This window comes from Musa acuminata, chromosome BXJ2-8, assembly GCF_036884655.1.
Source record: "Musa acuminata AAA Group cultivar baxijiao chromosome BXJ2-8, Cavendish_Baxijiao_AAA, whole genome shotgun sequence".
In the NCBI taxonomy this organism is placed as follows: domain Eukaryota; kingdom Viridiplantae; phylum Streptophyta; class Magnoliopsida; order Zingiberales; family Musaceae; genus Musa; species Musa acuminata.
In genome coordinates this window covers 51,294,034-51,311,468 of record NC_088345.1, presented here as the reverse complement: position 1 = coordinate 51,311,468, position 17,435 = coordinate 51,294,034, and the positions used below count along the sequence as shown (strand labels likewise).

Sequence of the window (17,435 nt, the reverse complement as noted above, 5' to 3'; positions counted from 1 at the left end):
GAGCGAAAACGAATCAGAATAATTCAGAAAATAAAGCACTTTCTTTCCCCTTTTTATTCTTATTGGGAGAAAGCATCGGCTCATAGCTCATTGGCTCCCATGTGGGCCACAGAGGTACGTACCAAAGCAGCACCGGCAAATCGCCAGTGGGGATATACCAATAAAGCAGTGAAACTGTAGAATAGTGTCGACATTTTGGGTGTCCCTCCGAACCCCATCTCGCAATAAAATGTTCCTTCACAAAGTCTACTGCCGCTTCTCTCTCATCTATCCCACGCTGTGCCCCCCTCCTCCTCCTCCTCTCGGCTCCCTCCCCCACGGTGGCGGCCTCTTCTGCTCTCCTCCTCTGCGTGTCCCTAATTCGCTTCGATTCCGTCGCGTGAGGCACATGAGGTCCCACGCGGCTTCCTCCGCCCCCTCCCGGCTCGCCAGGCTGGTCCCCTTCGCATCCGCTGCCGAGAGTGGCGTCGCGGACCCGAACGGATCTCCGGCCCCCACTTCTCTGCCCCTAGAAGATGAAGGTGCGCGCAAAAAATTGTCATCTTTACTGCTTTTGGATCGCCTCAAGAGCTGACCCAGGAAAGATCGCACCTTTTGGGTTTTTAGCGTGGTTTTCTGGTTAGGTTTTCCTTTTGCTAGAGGCTTCAAGAAGATGGTCACTCATAGAAAAGTCGTTATATTCAGTGATTCGTTGTTCATCTCTACATATATAAAAAATGGATTTTTGGCTTGGATTCTTGGTCTTGGGATTGCAGGTTTCTTGCCCGATCGTCTAATTTGCTTTGGCTAGATATGACAAGATTGAATTTTCTCTTCTTCAGATAATCCGGTTGATGTCCCTGAATCCGTAACTTACATTAAAATTTGGAGCGGATCCCGGGTTTTGTTTTTGCAAGTGCTGGTTTCGTGCTTGCTTGATTGACATGCCATTTTGAATCTATGAAAAGTCGGTTGCTGGTGGTAGTGGCTGCATCGAGGCAAATTTCCCTTGCCCTTCAGTTATCTTAGGGATATGCTTTGTTTACAATCCTGTTCAGAAGAACGCATGGCTTTCTTTTCTGTTAGTTTGTGATTTGGGCAGCAGTTGCTGTTGATATCAATTTCTTTATTCTGTTTTTTCTGTTTTGGGAGATATTGCTATCAAGATAAACTGCTGTGGACTGAAGTAGTGCTATTGTTTTACTATCCCTTATTGCTTTGGATCATGTTAGTGGCAGGTTCCTTCTTACATGCGTAATACCATTTTAAATGTGCAATCTATTTTGGTGGTTATTGCGGTTTCACAGTTGGTTGATGTTGTCTCGAGGTCTTAAGTCGTGAATTACTATACTTTTGATCTTTTTTCAAAGATGCTTGGAATTTGTTGAGTCATTCTATAGTCTTTTAGATTCCAATGATATTGCAGGGAACATGATTATACTATTGACTTGCTAATTCTTCTTTGTTTTGAGGAGATTCCAACCATGTAGCTCATCCCAAATAGTCTGGACATTGTAACTTGTGGTCCTCCTTTGTGTGAGAACAAAGTTATTCACTTATTCTTAAAATATTTTGGTTCATTTGATGCAGAAAGTTTGTCACTTGGGAGGTATAGGCTTCCTCCAAAGGAAATTCGAGATATTGTTGATGCACCACCCCTTCCTGTATTGTCATTTTCACCACACAGGGATAAGATACTCTTTCTGAAACGAAGATCTCTGCCACCGCTTTCAGAGCTTGCTCGCCCTGAGGAAAAGCTTGCTGGTATACGAATTGATGGTAACTATAATGCCCGGAGTCGAATGTGAGTAATGGATGGGTTCCTTGTTTCATTCCGGTATTCGAGTCCAGTGCACAAGTTGTAGCAAATTTGAATTTGATATTAATTCTGCCATGTTTGTAAGTGATGATGTGGTATGTCTCTTAGGTCCTTCTATACGGGGATTGGGATTCATTCCTTAACTGATGATGGTAAGCTAGGACCTGAACAAGAAGTGCACGGATTCCCTGATGGAGCTAAGATTAATTTTGTTAGCTGGTAATTTCTTTTTTCACCAAAAGGCTCTTTGCATCTGAAAGCTTAGTAATTTTCTTATCCTTCCTGATGTTGATTTATGAAATTTATGGATATAATATAAAAGCAGTGAATGAACTTATTGTTTTTTATCTGGATTGGCAACATGAATTATTTATTTTGTTCCTAATTATTGAGTTTTGGATTCCTGTTAATTGTCTAAGAAACAACATTTTGGATGCAACAATAAGTCACTTAGCTGACTTTATAATATATTGATTTTCTGATTCTACTTACTTTAGGTCACGAGATGGTCGGCATTTATCATTCAGCATTCGAGTTGATGAGGTAAACCTGCAGGTGCTTTTTATTATAGCAATGCAGTTTGTTGTTTCACATCCTTCCAATGACTCCTCAATATTTTCAATTTAGGAGGAAAACAATAGTAGCAAGCTTAGAGTTTGGGTCGCAGATGTAGAATCTGGAAAAGCTAGACCACTGTTCCAATCGCCTGATATATTCTTGAACGCAGTTTTTGACAAGTACAGGCCAGTTTTTTTTTTTTTCTTTCTGCTAAATTTCTGCATCATCAGTGATTTAATACTTTGCCACCTGTGATCTTGTAGTTTCGTCTGGGTGAACGATTCCATGTTGTTAGTTTGCACTATCCCTATTTCTCGTGGAGCCCCTCCAAAGAAACCATTGGTCCCATCTGGCCCAAAAGTTCAATCAAATGAGCAGAAAAATGTTGTTCAAGTTAGGACCTTCCAGGATCTACTGAAGGACGAATATGATGAAGATTTATTTGACTACTATTCCACATCACAGCTAGTACTGGTATCTTTGGATGGGACAATGAAGACTGTTGGGCCACCTGCTGTATATACATCTATTGATCCTTCACCAGATGACAAGTACATAATGGTTACTTCTATTCATCGACCGTACTCCTACATTGTACCCTGTGGAAGATTCCCAAAGAAAGTTGAATTGTGGACAACAACTGGGAAGTTTGTCAGAGAAATATGTGACTTGCCTTTGGCTGAAGATATTCCTATTGCATTCAATAGCGTACGCAGAGGAAAGCGTTCGATCAATTGGAGACCAGACAAACCTTCAACTCTATATTGGTAATTCAAAGCTATAATACATTTCATTTTTTATCAAGTAAACATTTTTAAGAAGCATATGAACATATGATATTGGATAGGTATATAAAACATCAACAGACATTAGAAAAAGTTCAGTATGAAGAATTTTACTTCTAGATGTAAAGGAAATTGGATGGATATAAAACCTAGTAAAATTATGGCACTGGATTTGCTTGAGCCCTTGTAGTGAGTAGGCATTTGACAAGAGAGTATTTTGAAAAAAATGATAACATCTCATGTTGCTTCTGCACATTCCATCACATAGTTCATCTAGAAGAATGTTCTTTGACATGCCAACAGTGAAATATTGAAGTACCTTATCCACTAGTTTCTCAGGAACCTAGTCTAAAAAGTTGTCAATCTGGCTTAATTGAAGAAAGAGATATAAGATCATGAATATAACATATAGGAATAAATTTGCACAACTTTTATAATGTTATTTGTCATCTTTGTTAAACTCCTAAGTTACTCAAAGATGCATAAACTTAGTTTCCCATGCTCGAAAGTAGCACCAAGAAGCTTTTATATCAGATATACGAACATCATGTGCTCATCTTGAGAATATAATGAGTAATTTGGGTCTCATTTGGTATATGGTTGAAGGTCTTAGTCTCATTTAATGTCCTGATATATCAGGGTGGAGACACAAGATGGAGGAGATGCAAAGACGGAAGTTTCTCCACGTGATATTGTTTACATGGAGTCTGCTGAACCTATAAACGGTGAACAGCCTGAGGTTTTACATAAACTTGATCTTCGATATGGGTATGCCTTCTGTTTCTGTATCTTTTGCTATGCATAAATCAAGTCACTTCATATGTTGTAAGAAAGTATCCATCCTGTAAGTACTTGGTGCACGCCTGATAACCTTAGAAAACATGGAATTTTTATTAAAGCTTTTTAGGCATGTATATTTTTGGAGAAAAAAATTATGATTTAATTTCCATATTTCATTTTGTTTTACTATTCATTTCTCTATAGAAAACAGCAACATATTTAATTATTCAAACTTGAAACTTTTCTCTTCTTTCTTTTTATCTTCCTCAATTTGTTGCGATAATGGTGGCGTTGAAGTGATGTTGGCGCAATGATGGTGATAGGTGGCAGTGGTAGTGATGACATTGTTGATGTTAGTGATGGTGTTTTAGTGTCCATGAGGTATGGTGGCGACAAAGGCATGTGTTATGGTTACAAAGGTGACAATGATGGTCATAGCATGATAGTAGCGGTAGTGATGGTGGTGACGTGGAAACTGTGACTATGATGGTGGTCGCATGATACTAGTGATGATGTTGGTGACAATGTAGTGAAGGTGACAACAATGGTAATAATGGTGGTGCTGTAATGGTTGTAGTGGTGGTGATGGTGGCCGTGAGATGGTTGAGGTGGGGCCATAATGAGGGTGGTGATGGTGGTTGATGTGGCACTACTTGATTTCATCTCCATTTGAATAAGTTTTATTAGTTTTGGGGGAGAATATGCAAATATTACATATATATATATATATATATATATATATATATATATATATATATATATATGTATGTATATGTATATATTACTTTTTTTAGATAGCTAAGGAAGAAGAAAAAGGAAGCCAAATGAAAAAATTGGAAGAAATCAAAATTTGAACTTGATGTAAATTTCTAAGGCTTGATTAAAGAATTTCATTTCTACAATGAAGTTGAAAATTGATGGAAGACATTTAGAAAGAAAGAAATCTCTATCAATCAAATATCCCATATGCAAAAAAAGTTTATTTACCAAAATAAATTTTAAATACATCTTCTCCAAGAAAGAAAGAAGAAATGATTAATATGCCTTGATTTACAAGATATATTTTCTTGATTTTTTTTGCTTGGATTTTGTAGTTTTCCTTTCTCTTATATACTGGACGAGGTTGTGACCTAGAACACTAGGGTATGAATGAAGGGAATATGTGTCAATGGTGTCAGATCTCATCCTTAGAATGAATCCTAGAGTTAGAGTGAGTCAACTACTTATCCTTCCATTGTGCAATGCCATCGTCCATGTGTGAGGCACATGGTGTGAGGCTAGGATCCTAATTGTGATGCTTGGGAACTAGAGCAAGTATAATATTATCTTCTCTTCTCCCTTTTAACTTTCTTCATCATCCCTCACCGCTATTCTAAGAAGCACGGACACGGGCACGACACGATGACATGACATTTAAAAAAAAATTAAGGCACAAATACAGTGAGGACAAGTGATATATATATATATATACACACACACACACACATACATACATGAGTTTTATAGTATTTATACTTAAATTTTATATACTCAGCAATGTGAACAAATAAATATCGTCATACATGTTAAAACAATTAAAATAATCTAAATTTAAGTATCCAAAATAAAGGTTGAGTACATCAAGTAATATTTAACAATTTTTAGATATAATTGTTATGTGCTTCCTTGCGACGATCTCCAGATTTTTTTTCTTGTGAAGTGTATGACCCTCACGTGGGGGCCACACAAGCGCAGCACCACACATGAGTGTTCGACCCGTGTGTCCATGTGTCCGACACATGTCAGACATGGACACATCCACCAAATGCACGTGTCCATGCTTCACAGCCACTATTAGCTTTGCTTTATTGTGAAACTCCAAAAGAGAGAAAAAAACATGCTTTGCTCTCCATGCCCTTTTCCTGTATCATTTGTACTTGAACGTTTGTCCTACACCAGTAGTGATGATGTAATTATAGTGATGGTGTTAACAATTGTGATGGTTGATGGTGTGCTGGCAGTAGACATGTAACTGTGGTGGGAAGGTGGTAGCAATGACGGGCTGCAGCTGTAAATGTTGTTAATTGTGTGATGATGCTACTGTTGTGGTGGCACTGCTAGTGGTGATGGCGACAATGGTGGTCGTGGTCATTGTAATAATGGTGGTGGTGGTGCTGGTTGGTGCCAATGTCTAGTGCTAACAATAAGAAAGGAGATGGACATGATGATAATAAATTAATAATGACTTTTTGATACTTAGAAAACTGAAAAGTTAATTTGCCAAGAAAAATTATCTTTGTTTTCATTTAGTAAATGTTTTCTGTAGTTCTTGATGTTCTTGTTTAAAATTCTGGAAGACTGAATACTTCTCTGTTAGTATACTAATAAACTTGCAAATGAACTAAAGTCACTACAAAGCCATTTGTTAAGAACTTAAAGTGTCATGTGTAATGTAATTATTTAGTTGACATTGAAGGCTACTGTACTTGTCTTTTTTACTTCTAATTTCTCATGTTGGTATTAACTATGGTGAGACAGTTTAAGAGCATAGCAGCTTCAAAATAATAAATAGTAAAAAGGGTCCTTACTTTGGCATCACGGTTTTCCTGAAATTTTTATGTAAAACAGAGTCTCTAGCATAATAAAATGGGATATGATAACTTGCTTTCCATGACATGTCCATTTCATGATCTTACTTAGTTCTTTTTCTCGCAGAGGTATCTCTTGGTGTGATGATACCCTTGCTTTAGTGTATGAATCATGGTATAAAACACGACGAACTAGGACATGGGTCATCGCTCCAGACAGTAAAAATGTTAATCCACGAATACTATTTGATAGATCATCAGAAGATGCATATTCTGATCCAGGCTCTCCAATGATGCGGCGAACACAAGCTGGTACCTATGTCATTGCCAAAATTAAAAAGCAAGATGAGGGAACATACATTTTACTGAATGGAAGAGGTGCGACACCAGAAGGAAACATTCCATTCCTTGATTTGTTTGACGTGTGAGTTCTTATGAAGCATTATCTTTTCCATTTTTGGTGTATAGAAGGCCACTTAGTCAAACTAAAACAAAGTGCGCATGGTATTTTTCTTCACAGAAATACAGGAGTTAAAGAGAGGATATGGGAAAGTGACAAGGAAAAATATTATGAAACTGTTGTTGCATTAATGTCAGATTACACTGATGGTGAATTGCCCATTGATCAATTAAGAATACTTACTTCAAAGGAATCGAAAACGGAAAATACTCAATATTTTCTACAGGCTTGGCCAGATAAAAAGTCATTTCAGATTACAAATTTCCCCCATCCTTATCCTCAGTTGGCGTCCTTACAGAAAGAGATGATCAGATACCAGAGGAAGGATGGTGTTCAACTAACTGCAACACTTTACTTGCCTCCTGGTTACAGTCCTACTAAAGAAGGACCTCTGCCATGCTTAGTCTGGTCTTATCCTGGAGAGTTTAAAAGCAAAGATGCTGCCGGTCAAGTTCGTGGTTCTCCCAATGAGTTTGCAGGAATAGGTCCTACATCACCACTTCTCTGGTTGGCTAGAGGGTATTATATTCTTACTTTTCTTTCATTAACTAATAATTATATTTGTTATGAAATCTTTTGAAGGCAGGAAAATTCTTTCTTTACAATATTGTGCTAGTGCCCTCACAAAAACTGTAAATTTGCATAAATTTGTACAAATATTTTTGTTGAGTGCTTCACTGATTCTTTGTCCAGCTTGAATACTAACTTTATTGTACTTGCTATCAGGAATGCTGCTTCACCTATTTTTGTGTTAAATAGCCGATAGTTACTAATTTATGCTGAAATATACAAGCCATAGGCAAGAGTGTCCTTTTAAGGTGTAGGTTCCTGTCAATCACGAGGCAGAGTGGTAAGTGCTTTCAGCATGGCATGGTTAACTTCTATGGCCACACAGGCATGTCGGCAGCAGAAAGGGAAAAGGAAAAGAGAATACACAGAATAGAGAGGAAGGAAGAAAGAGAAGAAATATATGCACACTTCTATTTCTCCAAATCAGCAAATCCTATCTTTGTCAATGCTGTTGATACTTTTGGCATTTAATGATGGGGACAGATGCTGCTCAACGAACCTTTTTCCATTTCTCTCGACCACATCTGGTCAAGGATAACTTGTAGAAAAACCCTCATATGGTGTTACGACAGTTAGAATATTGTCTCAAGCCAGTTTATTAAGTGAATTGGTACATTTATTGGTCTAGCTCAATGGTGGAAAAAGATCATGTAGCTGAGCCCTAATAGTTGGGACTTAATGGCTTGTTGTTGGTTCATCTATGGGTGACTTGTTGTTCTTGTGGTTGCTGGTTCAACTGTTGACATAGGATAAATCTATAAGATCAACCCATATGGAGATGTAGTGACATATATTTTCTCTACTTTTCTGTGTATTTCACTATTAAATACCAAAATTTGAACGACAAGCAGGCAGTGCGTACAACATCAACAGAAATCCATATGGCATTGTGTTACTGTGATCATTGACTTTCAATTTGGACTGTTGGAAATGAGAAGTAAATTCTTTGGCCATAGCTTTTAATTGAGATCATTGTATGAATATGTGAATTCATGTCATGACTTCAACACACAAGCCTGTGTACAAGCCACAATTGTGTTAACCATAGTTAACTAATTGCTCAAAACAGAGTGCTTAAGTTATTGTTTTACAGGATAATGCATACATTAGTGAATTCATGTAGCTCCTTTCTTTCCCTTGAGCTTCATTACCTTAAATCTTTAAGTTCATTGCCCAATGTATCTGGCTAAATTTCATTCTTGCAGATTTGCAATTCTCTCTGGCCCAACAATCCCAATTATTGGTGAAGGTGATGAAGAGGCAAATGACCGGTAAGTTTCTTCCCATTTTTGCATACATAATTTTCACTTATCATACCTATGAAATAAGTTTTACCTGTAGCCTTTTAAACACACATGCAAAACATTGGGTTTCTTGTACAATCTGCCAAATAATAACACCATGGATGTCGTTCGGACTTCTTAATGTTTTGTATGTGTGTTTAAATGGTGTTATGCATTTTTGCTGATCCTATGAATGGTTTTTCTACTTTATATATAATTTATGTATGATGATCATACTATCATAGATCATCTGTATCATATAAATTATAAAATTTAAAATATATAAAAACATCTATTAATTACCATGCCTGTGTCATGTCATGTCATTTTATAGGACATATTATGTCAGAATGTTTGTATAATATCACTTGTATGTCATGCTTCATAGATGAGCATTTTCCTTTAAGTTGATTTTTTATAATGTTAACCAGGTATGTAGAACAACTGGTTGCTAGTTCGGAGGCTGCAGTTGAGGAAGTCATACGAAGAGGGGTAGAACACTTCTTTTCTTGAGAAAATGATTATTCGGGTTGTGCATGTCTACCTATTTGATTGATACATGCTCGAATTTTCAGGTCGCTCATCCAAATAAAATTGCTGTTGGTGGTCACTCTTATGGGGCTTTCATGACAGCTAATCTATTAGCTCATGCACCCCATCTTTTTTGTTGTGGCATTTCTCGTTCTGGAGCATACAATAGGACTCTAACTCCTTTTGGCTTTCAGGTTTTGAACTCTTTCTTTCTTGATGTGACTTCTCTTCACTATTAGGCTCTTGGACTTTCTAACAAATTCTGTAACTAGAGATTTTTTTTAATTATTCATCTAATATCTGCTTCTGTATGCATGTAGAACGAAGATAGAACACTTTGGGAGGCCACTAATACTTATATTGAGATGAGTCCTTTCATGTCTGCAAATAAAATAAAGAAACCAATTCTATTAATACATGGGGAAGAAGACAACAACTCAGGAACATTGACGATGCAGGTATATTGAGTGTATCCTTTGTTATATTTTTGTTATTTTCTTATACTTTTGTTTGTAAAGAACACATATAACATTCTTTCTCACATAGACATTAGAAGAAACTCTAGATAGATTAAAAAGGAGAAGCACAAGATTTACAAAAGAAACTACTATTAATAGCAGCAGGAAAGCACTTAGGTGCAATTCATTAGGATGAACAAAAGGTCATATTGATTGTTGTGTAGAAATCCTCTTGTTCCATTTCTTTGACATTAGGAAGGAAGTTTACGGGGCATACAAAGTAAAAATAGAACAATGGAATGCTCGTAAGTTAGATCTTGTTCTTTTCCTTAGGGTGAAGGTACAAAATGGTCAACTCTTCTCATTAAAGTAGTGAAATTCAATGACGTGTGTGAGAGAGACATAATTAATGATCATATCGAGGTCATCCACTAGTGGGTAGGATCGTAGGTACAACAATATACAACATCTTTCTCATCCATTGAAACTGAATTCGATCAAGACAACATGATCCCTGACCACTTCCACAGTCCCATTTATTCCTTCCAGATGAACCATCAAATCATGAATGGAAATCCATCGCAGCATCGCCTTTTTCGAAGCATGACTTTTTGGTGAGCCAACCAAACATGTGATAGAAAGGAATCCATGACATGAGTATTTGTATCAGTAATTCATCCCAAAGTATTCACTGCTTTTTGACATCGAACCAAAATATGATCACAACATATTTAATCAAGTCAACAAAGAGGCTACAGAAACCATATGCAGCCCATCTTTTTCCCGATAGCACTTCTGCGAGATGGACGCTCTTCTTCAGACCCAACCATGTATTCAATTTAGCTTTAGGAATGCTTTGACTCTTGAAACAATTTTGAGAAAAGACACCACAATACTATGAAATTTAAGAATTTGTAGATGGTAGAAATAGAAAAATGAACCTAAGTTTCATCTCTAGATCAGTGAATCCTAAGAATTAGGATTATAGTCCGTTTTAGTTCCTGTAGTTTTCGCAATGGACCGCTTAAGCCCATATCGTTTAGTCATGTTTAAAATAACTCATACATTTTTAAAATGTATATAAGCCAATTCCGTCAAGTTTGAGTTAACAGATGTTAGAGTTTACTTACGTGACATGCTAACTCACAATAAACTATTAATATAATGACACGTGTAATTTAAGTTTAAAAAAGGGTTAAGATCTATTTTAGCCCCTGTGGTTTTGGCCATGGACCACTTAAGCCTTTATGATTTATTCGTGTCTAAAATAACTCATATATTTTAAAAAATATAGCATATAAACTCCTCCCGTCAAGTCTGAGTTAACAAACGATAGAGTCTACTTACGTGGCATGCTGACTCACAATAAATCATTAATATAATGACACATATAATTTAAGTTAAAAAAAAAACTGAGGCCACCATCAATGGTGGGAGGAGGCGCCGTTGTGGAAGCGATCTCCAGCAGTAGCACGGAGCCGTTGCTGCCTAGCATGGCATTGTACACACGTAACCTCTCCTGAGTTGATGACGAGTTTAGAAGTCCGGTCCTGCCTCAGGTGGATGTGCATCGACCAGCCCGACGCTAGGCACGCAGTGGTCTCTTGGTCTCTCTTCCTCCTCCTAGGCATCTTCGTCTTTATCGCCTCCCACTTCGTCCTCTCCTGTGCCCTCACCGGCTGCACCTATGATGTGGTGGTCTAGCTTTCCCTCACCTCCACCTCCAACCTCTTTTACCTTTGCATCTCCGCCTTCATCCGTCGCTACGGACTCTGCCGCTTCCTCTTCCTCAACAAGATGAACTTTAACATTTTTTAAACTTAAATTACACATATCATTATATTAATTATTTATTGTGAGTCAGCATGTCACGTAAGCAGACTCTAACAGTTATTAACTCAAACTTGACGGGAGAGGCTTATATGTTATATTTTTTAAAATGTAGGGATTATTTTAGACACGAGTGTACCATAAGAGCTTAAGTGATCCATGGCCAAAACCAGAAGAGCTAAAATGAAGCTTAACCATTTTTTAAACTTAAATTACACGTGTTATTATATTAATGGTTTATTGTGAGTCAGTATGTCACGTAAGTAGACTTTAACGTCTATTAACTCGAACTTGATGGGAGAGACTTATATATTACGTTTTTGAAAATATAGAGGGTTATTTTAGATATGAGTAAATCATAAGAGCTTAAGTGGTCCATGGTCAAAACCACAGAGGCTAAAATTGACCTTAACCCTAAGAATTATCTATACGATATGAGTGGGAAGAGTATCGAGCAGGCATGTGGTCCAATGGCAATATGAGCATCAGCAGGTGGCAATGTGAGGCTCAAGGAGAAAGTCTCACATACCTGGCTGCTGGCACTTAAACCCTAGGCTTGCTGCCACTCAGAAAAATTTTGGATGACCGAGCAAATCAAGCCCGGACAGATAAATTCTGCCTGTTACATATCAGATCGGGTGAAATTTGAAACCTTGCCTCCAAGAATTTTAGCCAAGCCAGGCTATATCATATGGTGACTCTGATTTTTTGCATCCCTAACCTTCACTAGAATTCAAACATAAATTGTCAATAAATTTGCATGCATGACAGTTTGCACATGCTTGAGCGCATTTCAAATGCCAGAGGTCTTATTTTCTATATTGATTATATATGTTTTTTTTCCTTCCATCTTCATATCTGTTTACTTTTAGTATCCATGAATTCTGGATCCTTAGCTTTATCTGATTGTTTTACAACAAAATTTTCTTGCTGCTTTGGCTGGTATTTGTTGATACACTGAAGCTTCCACAAATGACACATCAATTATCTGTAACATATGTTATCCATGCAATTCTAACTGCTGCAGGTCGTTGCATCTTTTCCATGTATGTATGCATGTATGTATGTATGTATTGTTTGCCAAGCTCAAACCTTTTCGTTCTTTATCGCCATTGTTTTGCTTTTCCATTGATTAGTTGGTAAATGTGGGTTCTTTTCCCAATGCTAGGAACATAATTGCTAACTAAAATTGTCCACTTTGATTTGCAAGTGCAGTCCGATCGTTTTTTCAATGCTTTGAAAGGACATGGAGCACTCTGCCGTTTGGTTATTCTTCCCTTTGAAAGTCATGGTTATTCTGCTAGAGAGAGTATCATGCATGTCCTATGGGAGACTGATATGTGGCTGCAGAAATACTGTGTAGAAAGTTCTGATCAATCTTCAGATCTTTATTCATCCAGTGGTGAATCTCCAAATTCTTCTGAAAATAAGGCCATCTCAGCTACTGGATCTGTGCCTGACCATGAAAGTACACAAGAGGATGGGTTTTATTTTACACCAAGGTCTCTATTGTGGTATTATCCTCTTTCTACTCCTTTCCTCTATATTCTCTTTAATGTCAAACTGATGCTTTCCTCACAGTTATCTGTTGCTAAACCTATTGGCTTTTGTATCTGTTTGTACCATTCTCCTTGTTACTATTTTATTGCTTGGTTGATGTCCAATATAACCATACACCCTGTGTGACAGTTTTATTGGCATTTTATGGAACTATAATTCTCATGTTAAATATACTTTTAATTGATTAATGTACTATATAGTTTCCTTAAACAGAATGATAATGTTTACAGGTGGTTTTGTCAAATTAAGATAATCTATTTTAGTAGCTAGGGGATGTCTTTCATACGTGGAGGTAGAGTTAAAGCTAAGGCTTTTCAGGATTGTCAGATTACGTTCATTGATTCTAATGGTGAGGGCATGTCCTTTGTGCTTACATTTAGGCAGGGTCAAAACTAAAGCTATTCAGGAAGTCAGAAGTAACTGCTTGTCTGAACTTGAGATTTAGCTGATAGGATTAGCTTGTCATGTGTAAGCTCTAAAACCTTGGTAATATGCGGCTACACATCTTTCTTAGAGTTAACAATTTAATTGTAAGCTAGCTTTCTACTTTTTGTAAAAACATTAAAGTATATTTTATCAAATCGTCGCCTACTCTTGAGAATGTCCTGTAATATTAATGTAGTTCAACCACTTTCATTATTCCAAAGTTTGATAGGAGCACCTATGACAGATACTCGAGACTTCCTGAGATGCCCAAATTCCAAACAGCTAGCTTTATTCAATGATGACAAAATTGCAATTTGCGTAGGCCACCAGCTAACTATATGGTTATGTTAACTGCTTCAGGGACTTCAAAAATATTTCCTATATTTGACACTCAATTAGTCCCACATGGGATGTTGAGGAGATTATGATGGAATATAAAGTTAAATGAGCTTATTGCTGATGTCATGGGCTTTTGCGTTTTGACTACGCGGTTCAAAGTGTTAATGCTTGGCTTAGTCGAGTTCACATATTGTTTTGGTTCAGTTGAGCAGGGATCAGCTTGGCCCAACAAAGAAGGGTGGGAAGGGCACAAGGGAGGAGAGAGAGAGAGAGAGAGAGAGAGAGAGAGAGTGCTAATATTAAATTGTTAGTGAACAATGGACACTATCAAATTAGAGGGTCAACTTTATTTCATTACTTGGAATTGAGCAAATGTGAGCCTTCATATTGTTCTTTCCCTGTTTCTTAGTTTGAATCTTCTTAACTACTCACTATTACTATGTGATATTACTTACCCTTACCAAACAAGTGCTCTGATAGTGACACTCTGATTCAGATAAAGCTGCTGCATTCCAAAAGAATAAATAGTTCTCTGAGTTTTTAGATTGATTACAAAAGTTAGTGTAAATCATAAGTGCTCTGATAGTGACACTCTGATGCAGATAAAGCTGCTGCATTCCACATCTTCCATCCATCAAGTGCTACACCAACAACAGATCTGCTACAATAAGGTTGTGGCCACACTGAATGAGTTTGAGATTCTTTCCAAAGCTGCCTACTTCACTAATTGCTTTGGCTGCTGCAGTTCCTGTACCAACCAACATTTGTAATCTATCCCATCTCTGCTGAATGTATTCTGTAGTAGAAATTGTTTCATGACTGTCTCTTGTCACCCTATTTTTTCAAGCATTTGCAATTAATCTCATCTGTTTCTGCATTCATCAAACTCATTGGTCACCACTGGAGCTTCACAAAAAATGAGTAGTTCCAAAAAAGGGTTGTGCATACACACAAACACTCAGAAGAAATGTTGAGAAGAATCACTAAATATGTGACACATAGGCCAATGCTCAATTTGGCCATTGAGAGTTTGCCAAAATTCTGGACTTAAAAATTAAGTCAAGAATTTTGGCAAACTCTCAATGGCCAAATTATAATTATCAAACGTAATGTAACACACAACTTAAAAATTATAATTATTTAGAAATAACGTGTTTTTTCCTTACAAATTCTGATACAATATATTGTTCATATTATATATTATGTAATTAGCATTCGGTAGCTTGAGTGTATCAACCTAATTTAAAATTTGTAATTAATAATCAAATGATAGTTAATTAATAAATATTTGTCATAATAATGTACAAGTAAGCTTCATAGATTAAGAATTAATAGAGTTTTCATTTGGTGCCTATTTGAACACTTTTAACTTTCATCCACATCTTATGAATCCATCTATAGGGTGTCTAGTATTTTTAAATAATATAATATAAAGATGATAAGTAATAAAATATTATATTATTTTTTTTTTAAGGTATTATCATCAGGTTGTCAAGAGTAACATTGGATCGTAAATTGCAAGTTTAATGGGCACGTCACCGGTCCGGCATGGGACCCACCAAATGGGTCTCTCTTGTGTGGTTCTCGTTTCCCGCCAAAGCGGGGTGTGAATGCGGGTAGCCGATGTAGTTCCCGTGGAAGTTTGATTCATGCGAAACGGGTGGAACAACATAAAGCCGCGACGGCACGAGAAACCCGACGCCGACGACAGCGAGAGAAGAGATGAAAGGAGACAAGGCGGCGAGCCAGCTGACCCTGGAAGAGTACGCCGGATTCTTCCGCAACTCCCACCTCCGCCACCACCTCTCCCATGACCAGCTTAACCAGGTGCAAGCCCCAAGCTCTCCCCTTTCTATTTTGCTTCTTCCAGTCCCCAGTGCCACTCCTCTTCTGTCGCGATCGGTTCCTTCCGCCCAAATCCTCGTCCCTCGTTGTTCTAACTCCATCTTCATGCATCAGATCCCAGTTTCCCGTACTAGAATTCCTTGGGGAGAAGAGCACGAAGGAGAAGAAAAGAGAGGGTTTTAGGTTTTTCTCTTTGAAATTTGATGTCGTCCTTACTCTGTGGTTTGATGGTTATCAGATCGTCTACATGCATGGATTCCTGAAGCTGCACCGATTGCAAAAGGTCCGCCCACCAAATCCCTTGATTTCCTTGGTCTGGGAGTATCTGATACCCCCACCTTGGCAATTGATACTTCACCGCTTTGTTCTTCTCAGGCGTTCATCGTGGACGCTCTCAACTCGCTGGACCTGATGCGCCCGGACAGGTCGACCGTGCAGGGCCAGGTGGCGACGCCGGTGGGCGTGGCGCTGTCACTGGAGGAGGCAAAGCAGGACATTGCGGCGCTCCGGTGGCAGGAGTGTCCATTGGGGTCTATCATCACGGTCGGGACCGCCGCAGATGCAGTGGAGGCTGCAGTGCCCGTGTCCGTCTCCACCAGTCTCAGTCACTCGAAGCCATCGTCCGCTGCAGGAGGCGGCGCTCAGCACAAGAGTAGTGGCAAGAAGAAGAGGAAACGGATGTCGGCTGCTGTTGCTTCACAGCCTTCGCTGCCACCACAAATGTAAGAGAAAACTAGTGAAAGTGAGTGTTGTTCCTTATCACTTACATTTTGCTACTGTACAGAGTAGACTAATGCTAGTTCTAATGCAAGCTTATAACTTGTAAAAAAGAATGCCTTTGTAGATTTTGCATCCTTGTCTAATTAAATCTTGTTTACCTTCCATCACTTCTTTTATGCCAACATTATCAATGTTGAACTACTTGAGTTTTGGTAATGCTGTTCTTTTTTCTTTGTTTCCTGAACTTTTCAATGTTTAGCATTCTCTGTTAGAGTAATGATTTAAGTTTAAAGAGTCTGTGTTATCAAAATCAGGACCAATGGTGTCCAATCTCATCTGCATACTCTATAAAATTTTTATGTAGAAAAGGATAGATTTGTAAAAAGTAAGCTTCTTTACATGTGTTACCATATATATAGATCCATAGGATATTAAAATTTGATCAGAATAAAGTCGGAGACTAGAAACAGACAGAATGTCATCTTTAGCAATCAGTAACTCTCTAGCATTGATTCCATAAAGATCAGATCTTTTTCTTTGAAGTTAGTAGCACATAGCATTACTAGGTGTAATGCATTGAGATAGCTGGTAAATGAAAAAAATTGCTCTTTTGTTTTCACATATGCAACAAAACAATTCAGGAAGCAGAAGAAAATCAATAGATAATCAGTCTTCTGTTTACTTTGATATGTAAATCTAATTGGAAAGATACTGACATTACCTTGTACCTTCTACTTGAATTCGGTTTGAAACTAGTTAATCATATGAGCACAAAACCATAAAATTTGGGGGTAGAATGGGGATAATTTCTACTAAAGTTCAACATAGTTAGCATACACCTTGACCAAGAAAAGCTGGAATTTACAAGAATTTATTATGATTTGATTATGACTGACCTACATCGGTAACAAAATTCTTGAAGCTA

The 17,435-nt window shown here is 37.7% G+C and overlaps 2 protein-coding genes across 8 annotated transcripts; both read left to right on the top strand.

Moving 5' to 3' along the window:
- Positions 1–128: 128 nt before the first annotated feature.
- On the top strand, positions 129–14,810 carry LOC135620124 (probable glutamyl endopeptidase, chloroplastic). Of its 6 annotated transcripts, none has more exons than XM_065122807.1 (15): positions 129–521; positions 1,570–1,783; positions 1,907–2,017; positions 2,296–2,341; positions 2,426–2,535; positions 2,620–3,123; positions 3,781–3,909; positions 6,616–6,912; positions 7,009–7,467; positions 8,724–8,789; positions 9,233–9,293; positions 9,377–9,526; positions 9,653–9,790; positions 12,836–13,122; positions 14,548–14,810. In XM_065122807.1, the coding sequence occupies exons 1-15, from the start codon at positions 230–232 to the stop codon at positions 14,549–14,551; spliced, it is 2,868 nt and encodes a 955-aa protein (XP_064978879.1). In that variant the 5' UTR covers positions 129–229; the 3' UTR covers positions 14,552–14,810. The 6 variants fall into 6 exon arrangements, with proteins under 6 accessions (XP_064978879.1, XP_064978876.1, XP_064978874.1 ...); XM_065122804.1 differs by having other exon boundaries at positions 12,836–13,134; XM_065122802.1 differs by having other exon boundaries at positions 193–521; positions 2,426–2,541; positions 12,836–13,134.
- A 601-nt stretch (positions 14,811–15,411) lies between these two features.
- On the top strand, positions 15,412–16,677 carry LOC135618332 (uncharacterized). Of its 2 annotated transcripts, none has more exons than XM_065119215.1 (3): positions 15,412–15,772; positions 15,905–16,073; positions 16,166–16,677. In XM_065119215.1, exons 1-3 carry the CDS (start codon positions 15,756–15,758, stop codon positions 16,514–16,516), a joined length of 537 nt encoding a protein of 178 aa, XP_064975287.1. In that variant the 5' UTR covers positions 15,412–15,755; the 3' UTR covers positions 16,517–16,677. The 2 variants fall into 2 exon arrangements, with proteins under 2 accessions (XP_064975287.1, XP_064975288.1); XM_065119216.1 differs by having other exon boundaries at positions 15,445–15,772; positions 16,029–16,073.
- The last annotated feature ends 758 nt before the right edge of the window (positions 16,678–17,435 follow it).

Coding starts and splice junctions, on each gene's coding strand:
- LOC135620124 (XM_065122802.1), top strand. CDS start 230: ATGTTCCTTCACAAAGTCTACTGCCGCTTCTCTCTCATCTATCCCACG. Junction 8,790..9,232: donor GATGAAGAGGCAAATGACCG/GTAAGTTTCTTC, acceptor AATGTTAACCAG/GTATGTAGAACAACTGGTTG. Junction 9,294..9,376: donor AGGAAGTCATACGAAGAGGG/GTAGAACACTTC, acceptor TCGAATTTTCAG/GTCGCTCATCCAAATAAAAT.
- LOC135618332 (XM_065119215.1), top strand. Junction 16,074..16,165: donor AGCTGCACCGATTGCAAAAG/GTCCGCCCACCA, acceptor TGTTCTTCTCAG/GCGTTCATCGTGGACGCTCT.